Source organism: Phalaenopsis equestris, unplaced genomic scaffold, assembly GCF_001263595.1.
Source record: "Phalaenopsis equestris unplaced genomic scaffold, ASM126359v1 Scaffold000053, whole genome shotgun sequence".
NCBI classification, from domain to species: Eukaryota; Viridiplantae; Streptophyta; class Magnoliopsida; order Asparagales; family Orchidaceae; genus Phalaenopsis; species Phalaenopsis equestris.
In genome coordinates this window covers 1,196,111-1,204,950 of record NW_018164495.1, presented here as the reverse complement: position 1 = coordinate 1,204,950, position 8,840 = coordinate 1,196,111, and the positions used below count along the sequence as shown (strand labels likewise).

The 8,840-nt window shown below is 33.3% G+C and overlaps 1 protein-coding gene across 1 annotated transcript; it reads right to left on the bottom strand.

Moving 5' to 3' along the window:
* Positions 1-5,350: 5,350 nt before the first annotated feature.
* LOC110019181 (3,9-dihydroxypterocarpan 6A-monooxygenase-like) lies at positions 5,351-8,571 on the bottom strand. The gene is made up of 2 exons (XM_020716764.1): positions 7,541-8,571; positions 5,351-6,166 (listed from the first exon to the last, which is right to left on the bottom strand). Exons 1-2 carry the CDS (start codon positions 8,438-8,440, stop codon positions 5,543-5,545), a joined length of 1,524 nt encoding a protein of 507 aa, XP_020572423.1. The 5' UTR covers positions 8,441-8,571; the 3' UTR covers positions 5,351-5,542.
* Positions 8,572-8,840: the final 269 nt, after the last annotated feature.

Here is an 8,840-nt window from a genome sequence, read left to right as displayed (position 1 = left end):
TATATATATATATATATATATATATATATATATATGTATATTATCTAAAATTTTAGAAAAATATATGAATTATTCCATTATCTGTGAAATTTCTTTGAATGCTCTATCTCATTCTTGAATAATTATTGAATTGATATTTTATTGGACATCTCTTATAAGCTTTAAAAGACAACTTTATTATGAAATTGTCTTGAGTGTGATATCTTATTGCATTTGTCTCTATCTCTTAAAGGCTAAGCTCATCGATTTTTCAAATTAACATATATTCTAATTAGGTATTATTTTAGGCAATGTTAAACTTATATTGTGTTTATACATTGACAACACGTTTTACACAACCCAAGTTTTGAATTACTCAACGTAGTAATGTTCATCGACTAGATAAATGATGTATCTTAAGTATTATAAAAGTAAGTATTTAAAATTATATGAAATATTAAAATGGTGTTGACGGGATTACCCACTTTGCATTATTGATAGTGCAACAATTTATATGAGGCAACCCCTTAAAGGTGCAGATGGATCCCAGAAGGGCCCCTGGCTTTCATGCACGATGAGATAGAGGTCTTGTGAATCATTATTGGATGTCGAGGACCTTATTTCAGACTCAAAAAGTGGAAGTGAAAATAATAGAGCACTAATCAGGTCATGGTGGGGGTAAAGAGTTGTCATTGTGTATTTGACATTCTACCCTTCAATAGAAAGTGTAGTGAATGGTGGTTTCATATAATTTGCATGAGAACCAATGAAATATTATTATATAGATCGATGACTTATTCTCCAAAAAAAATGAGCATAATATTATAAAATTTCAAAAGAAAAAAAAATAGTTAACCAAACGAAGTAGGTGGAGTGACCATAAAATCTAGCAATCTTTGAGAATCTTTTCTTCCATCATTTTTATGGCTAATTTATCCATCAAGAGAAAAGTTAAGTTTATTATCATTTAATTCTTCTAAGTTTTAGTTTAATAAGGGGTCATTTATAGCTCTGTTTAGATTGTTCTATATGTTGAGTACTTCAAATCTTAGTACACAACATTAGTTTATGGCCTTATTATTGACTTTCATGTTGAAGTTGCATCAACCTTAACCTGATTAATATGTCAATCATGCTTCACAAGTCTGTCTAGCACCAAAGCTAATAGAGTAGGCAAATGTCATATAATACGATATGACCATGATGGAAGTGTGGGTAGATGGTTGTTCTAATACACCATTTGAGGATTGGTTGACTTCTTTAATATATCGCCTTAAAGTAGATGACACTAAGCTAACTATAAATGTGACTAAGCTGCCCATAGTAGTATTTTTCTTGGCAAAGATATATTGGTTAAACTAAATCCAACATACCTTCAATAAAATGTTGATTTATATTATTGGTTTTGATTTTAAGCAAAGCAGAACACACAACAGGAAGACCTCATAATGCATTTAGACAATGGTATGAATTTAAGTAGGTTGGTCTAGTGGGAAGATGCAATTGATTCACCAAAAATTTCAACCAAATGGGCAACGAATAAAGTAGTATTTTAAGTAAAATTATGTATCTCTAGAGACAAAATAAGTTCAAAAGATTTTAAATGTACTTTTCCATAAGGATGATTTTGATTGAGTGGAAAATTAAGGCATTTTAGGGGTTATATCCTATTATGGTGGTAGAGGACACTAAAGTTTCAGGGTGTCAAAGAAAGATGATGAATTTTGATCAATGTTATCGTCAAAGAGCTAAAAAAGCTATAGGTTATACATCGATGAATATAGGCTTACCATTGATAATAGGTAATATTAATAGAAAATATATGATATTGTAAGTTGATTGTTGATGTTAAAACATAAAAACTGCCAATTATTGGTTGAATGTAGATGTAAAAGAAGTTTGATTTCTATAGTCTCAATTATGGGTATTACTGTGAAAATTGATGTATTGAGAATTAAGGAAATCGAGGACAATCATTTGAATGTTTTAAAAGTAGCCTAATATTAAAAATTCCGTGAAAGTTTGAAATGACTAGAATTTTAAAATTTTAATTTATTTAAAATGAGGAGAATTATATTTAGTCACTGAGGGAGTAATCTAACCATTACAAGTAATTGCCCTAAATATTTCTTAATTGTATTAGTATTGGCTGCATGAGATTGTGTACTCACTTGACTGAAAAGTTATTAGATGATCAGACTCTTAAGCCATCCCAATAGAATCACACAAACATCATAAAACTTAATGGTTGATTGAAGGATAACAACAATATGCTCACAGTGGTGTAATGTGGTGAAGTCTCTGATCGACAACCAAAAGAATCATTTTGTAATGCTTTTGATGTTATATTTAAATTGTGGTTGATTGATTAATTAAATATTCAATTGTTAAATCACCCAAAAATATATAATAATTAGTTTATCATCATCAAAAAAATATGATAATTAAGGTATAAATTTATTTGTCTTCTCGAGAATAGCTCATCATCATTGAGGATTCACCAGTAAAATCATCACTTATGTCATAACTATTCTGATGATGTGCAATGAGAAAAGATTAAATACATGGTCCTTAAAAATGAAAAAAAAAGGAGGTAACTCCACAATATCTTAGGAAAAAATGTTCTTCAAGAGGGCAATCAATGTCACAAATACTAACAATTTGATCCCTTCTACAGATGTTAAAGGCTTCAAGATTTTTTAGATGAAATTTAAGCGGTCATGTTGACTTTATTGCATTTAATTCATCTGTCTATGATAAATTCTTTCTTAAGATTGTCTCAGCCAACAACTGACAACATTCTATAAGGTTTACACAATCCTTAGGGGTCATTTAGGATTATTTTTATTTTATTTTGTTTGTGTTTCTAATTTTTTAATTTTTTTTAATTATTCATTTGTCATAATATACTTAGTTGTGTTTAAAAATACTCAAAACTTGATTTCACATGTTTTGAATGTTCTTAAAAATTAGCTAATTTTTAATTAAAAAAATAAAAACATGAAATGAAGTAGCAAAAGAACTTGTTTTTAAAATAAAAGAATAGATAAAAAAGTAAAAGTTAAAAATGATCCGAAACAAATCGTCAGTTTTTGGCTTTTTTTTTTCCCCAAACGATTGGTTTCTCATGAATTTGAATATGTTGGATCTTAATTATCAAATCACTTCCTTTCTTATCTTTTTTTTTTATAAATAAAATAAAATTAATAATTACATTACCTCAAAAGTACTTTCTTAAATTTTTGTCTTATATTTTTAACTATTTTCAAGTTAATAGTTTTAAAGTGTGAATGGGATCATTTTTATTTTTATATTAAGAGAATGCATTGTTTTCTTAATATTTTTTAAAAATTTTCATTAAAATGCTTAAATGTCTAAAACCCCTCAAAACAACTATCATAATGCTTGTCGCCATTAGCTAATGTTATTGTTGTTGTTGACCACAACTAGTGTCATTGTCTCACAGGCTATCGCCCCTACCCTCAAAACAACTTTTATCATCTTCGCAGAAATCAATTTATTTGATATTTATTTGATATTCAATTAATATTCAATTATATATATATATATATATCTGTGTGTACACTAAAAAATGGACTGCACGGATCTCGAAATAATCTAACGGTTCAAATAAAAAAGTAGAGAAGAAGTTACAAGACATCCTCTTTAGTAAGGACAATGATGCAATTTTATATTTTTCATCCTATCTTCTATAAATAAAATGGCGTTCTCATGTGCATGGGGTTTTTAGTTCCTCTCTCTCGTAACTCAAGAATTTAATGAAATAAAATGGGCTAAGAGCTCCGGGAACACCCTATTCGCCCTTACGGAGCAAGTCTTCCTCTCTCTCCCTCTTTTCTTCTTTCTCTCCATTTGTCATTAGGCTCTATCCCTTGGGCATAATCGAACAGATTTAGATTCAACATCCTGAAAAGTAGGGAACACCTCATTCGCCCCAACAGGACAAGTCTCCCTCGCTCCCCTCTTCTCTTCTTTCTCTCATTTGGTCACTGGTCTCTATCCCTTAAGCATGATCAGACAGATTTGGATTCAACATCTTGAAAGCTATGGTGAGCGTGATCGGCTGCCTCGGAGGCCAGCCACAGCGTAGGCTGTCTTACCGCCCATCCACCTTGTATCGCAGGCCGACTGCCTCGAACGTCAAATGCTTCTATCACATGGTGTCAGTCGTCCCGCACCAGTCAACCCTCTCTCTGATGAGCAAAAGACCTCGTCTTGTGGCTTCCTTGCTGGCTAACCGTTTGCTTCGCCAACTGTTTTTAAAATAAAAGCATAGATAAAAATGCAAAAAGATAAAATTGATCCCAAACAACGAATTAGTTTTTGGCTTTTTTTCTCGAAGTATTGGTTTCTCATGAATTTGAATATGTTGGATCTTTATTATCAAATCACAACCCTTTTAATCATTTTCTAATAAATAAACTAAAATTAATATTTACATTGCCTCAAAAGTAATTTTTTAAATTTTTTTCTTATATTTTTAACTATTTTGAAGTTAAAAATTTTAAAGTGTGAATGGGATCATTTTTATTTTTTTTATTAAGATAATGCGTTGTTTTCTTATATATTTTTTTAAAAACTATCATTAAAATGCTTAAATGTCTAAAAAAACACTTAAAACAACAATCATAATGCTTGCCGCCATTAGCTAATGCTATCGCTGTTGTTGACCACCACTAGTGTCATTGTCTCACTTGCTATAGCCTCTACGCTCAAACAACTTTTATCGTCTTTGCATAAATCAATTTATTTGATATTCAATTATATATATATATATATTTGTAACATCTATGACCATCTATTATTACAACTTCAAATTATGGACTTTGTGGCCAACTATTATTATTATAACTAGTAACTACATGTATTGTTGCTCAGTTATAACTATTATAGCTTAACTACAATGATATATTTGTATTTATCAGCCCTATAATTTCATCATCTTTTATTTGGAAGAGGAGACGAAGTACAAGCATACCTCTTAATTCTTGTGAATTTACATATCTAACATCTAAATTTCAATTTTGACACACAATAATTCTGACATGTAATAAAAGATTTGGGTTGTATAAATATAAAAATCAAAGTTTAGCTTTACATATATATATATATATATACATAAAAATTGAGTGGTATAAATGTAAATGGCCCAAAAATTATTGTGAAGTAAGTTTTTAGCCTATATTAAACTTTAAAAATATATCAATATATTATTAAATGGCATTATTAAATCCCGGTTTTAACAAATTATTTTAACAAAAAGCTAAACAATAAATAAGAAAAATATATAATTTAAATTTATGACAATACTGAAATAAAAAAACCAATGCGAACAACTTCGGCCGGAATCTTTTCTAAATGTATGTTCATCAGATTCACAAAATTCCTCAATAAAACCATCTTATAAAGATACGCGGCATGAAGGAGACCAAAGTGACCATTACAAGCGCATCAAGAAAAAATTCACCACGCACACAGTGCAGATTTTTATTTTTCAGTTCAAATTTAAGAGAGAAACAGAGAGAACTTCCAAAGCTAAATGTCACGGGCCGAGAAGCTCCGGCGGGAGGGGATGCAGGCGAGTCTTCGGAAAACAAACAAAAGGCTTAGCCCTTAGAATAACCATTCCCGGCCCCTCGCTCATGTCCAGCTTCTCCTTGCCTCCCCATTCAAAACACTGAATCAACGCAGCCAAAGCCACCGTTATAACCTGAACAGCCAGCGTCACTCCAGGGCACATTCTCCTCCCGCTTCCGAACGGCAAGTAGTGGAAATGCATTCCTTTGTAGCTCAGCTCTCCATCCTCCAAGAATCGGCTCGGTCGAAACTCCAATGGCTCATCCCAGTACTTGGGGTCCCTATTCACTGAATATACATTAAAGATTATGGTGTTTCCCTTGCGTAACTCAAATTCGCCGTGTTTGATCTCTTTTGTTGCTTTCCTCATGGCCATGGGAGCTGCTGGGTGGAGCCTCAATGTCTCCTTCACGACGGCCTGGAGATAGATGAGGTTTTGGATGTCGGATTCATCGATGAGGCGGTCCTTCCCGACGGTGTTGTCAATCTCTTCTCTTGCTTTTTTTAGCTGTTCGGGATGGTTTATGAGCTCGGCTAAAGCCCACTCTGTTGTAGCCGCAGAGGAGTCTGACCCGGCCGTGAAAACATCCTGCAGGCAAACAGAACAAGGGTCCCGTAGAAATGGGAGAATTTTATATGCATTCGCGTATTGTATGTAGAGATTGGATGTATTTTAAGATAAAATATTGTGCCCCTTAACTTGAATTGAAAGTATAATTAATGCATGCCACCAAATATACAGATACACGTGCTGTGATCAACACGCTTTGAAGTACACTCATCTACCGGTACCGAACCCACGTGTAATAATTTTTTTTTTTTTTTCCGGAAATGAAAAGCTAGGCAGTTAATTATAAACGGAATAGGTTTATAAACCCTGAGATAGTTTAGATGCACGAGGGATTGCATTATTAAGCTTTTATTTTATTTTATTTTATTTATTTTTTGAAACATATTGGGGCGTTTACATACATTCCACATTATTTTTATGTAGTTACATATCTAGCAATAAGTTTATTTTTTTACTTTTATGTCAACTAAATCTTATCTGCTCATTAAAAAAAAAATATCACACTTTTAACACTTCTCCGTAGCAGCTTTTTGGGATACATAGCTGCAACTGAAAAATTGAGAAATTGCAGCTGCCCCAAACAGACCCTTAGGGCCCATTTGAAATTGTGGTAATGACTGCATCCCGAAACTGCCACGAGCACTAGATTTGTAATGTATTGAAATTGAGTGAAATATATATAGCCCTTCCAAATATAATTGACATAGTATATTTTATTTTTAAAAACATTTAAAAAATTATTTTGAAAATTTTAATAGTAAGATGATTTATTTTTAAAAAAATAAATAAATAAATAAACAAATATACATTAAACAGATATATTTAAAAAAATAAAAAATAGGAACATAAAAAAATGATTTCAAATAAATCCCAAATAATAGATTAAAATGAGTCAAAATCTCTATAAAATTCGTATTGCTCTTTTATAAAGAGAATTTTTTTTTTTTAAATGCTTCTAAAACAAAATTTATGATAAGCAACTTTTGTATATATATATATATATATATCCTTTTGTATATATATATATATATTATGATGCAAAAAAAATAAATAAATAAATAACCATAGCTACCCCATCCAAATCTTATGTATTTATATATCAAGTATCTAAGCTTTTGTTTTCACATTCATAACATTTAAAACTTTTATATCAAATAAAAAAAAATATAATTATTATTAACTCAAAAAAGTAAAATATATATGCCTTTTTCAAACATAATTAAAGTGAGATAAATACAAAAATAAAAATTGAAGCGCTCGATATGCAATTGCAAATACATTAGAATTGCGGGGTATGCATGTAAATCATTAATATATCACATGCCCACAAGCAAGAATTAACTAATTTATTAAATAAGCATTTCTACTATTAAAAAAAAAAAAAAAATTTACCAGAATGAAGCTCTTGATATTTTCTGTCGTTAACTGGATCTCCATCTCCCTGTCTTCTGCAGCATCAAGCAATATATCAAGCAAGTCTTTGTTGCCGTCGACCCCAACACCACAACTCTTCCTCGACGCCTCTTTGCTCGCCATGATCCTCTCCATCAACGCATCGAAATTATCCCGCACCTCTTTCATCCTCTTTCTTAATCCCTGCAAATCAAAAATGCTCAGAAATCCTATGAAATCCCCCAAATTGACCGATCCGATGATCTCCGCCACCCCCTTCACCGCTTTCCTCGCAGCCTCGCTATCTCCCGCGGATGCCGTTCCGGTCGTCATTCCGGCGATGACGCTCGTCGTCATCCTAATCAGCTCTTTACTCAGATCAATGGATTCGGCGGCTGCGGATTTGGCCGCCAGAGTTCGAAGCAGAGCAAGGAGCTCGCGGCGTCGGATGTAAGCGAGACCGTCGACGGTGCGGGAGGAGAGGAGCTCTGACATGCAGAGCTTTTTCATGAAGCGCCAGTAAGGGCCGTAAGGGGCAAACGCGAATCCGGAAGATTCGTAGGCGAAGTGACGGACAGCGGTGAAGATCGGACGGTCGGCGAGGTCTTGGTCGTGGGTTTTGATGAGTTCCTTTGTGGCGTCGGCGGAGCCGACAAGGATGGCTGGAGTGGAGCCTAGGCGGAGTTTAACGATGGGGCCGTAGCGGGATGTGAGGCGGTGGAGGGATTGGTGGAGGGGAGGGTGGAGGAGGTGGAGGTGGCCGATGATGGGCAGTGATGTTGGACTCAGAGGAATTGGTTTGGGAGTCTTGCGGGATCTGGTGATGAAGAAGTTGAGGATGAGAAAGCAGAGGGGGAGGAGGAGGAGTGAGAGGTAGGGGGAGTGGAGGAGTTCTTCCATGTCTGAAGCCGGAGAGGAAGGAGGATTGAGAGAGGAGAAATTGTGGTGGTGTAGAAGGCCACTGGTGGCCTTATTAAAGCAAAAAAAAAAAAAAAATGGCGTCCCGAAAAGAAGAAAATGGACTAATTTGAAAATAAATTTCAGAGCGGTTTAGTTGTATCGCATGTTGTGTAGGGCGCCGTTGATAATTAATTTTGGGGGCTAGCACATGAAAAATATAAATATTTAAAGTCTTGTGCATCACAGTTCACTATTTGTATATGTAAATGCTTCGACAAAAAAAAGAAAATTTACATGTTTTCACACCTAACACTTAATTTTTTTTAAAAATACTATTATCATTTGTGAAATATATGCATATCTTCATGCATGAATTTTATGTATTTACATATACAACGCG

Coding starts and splice junctions, on each gene's coding strand:
- LOC110019181 (XM_020716764.1), bottom strand. CDS start 8,440: ATGGAAGAACTCCTCCACTCCCCCTACCTCTCACTCCTCCTCCTCCCC. Junction 6,167..7,540: donor ATATCAAGAGCTTCATTCTG/GTAAATTTTTTT, acceptor GTTTGCCTGCAG/GATGTTTTCACGGCCGGGTC.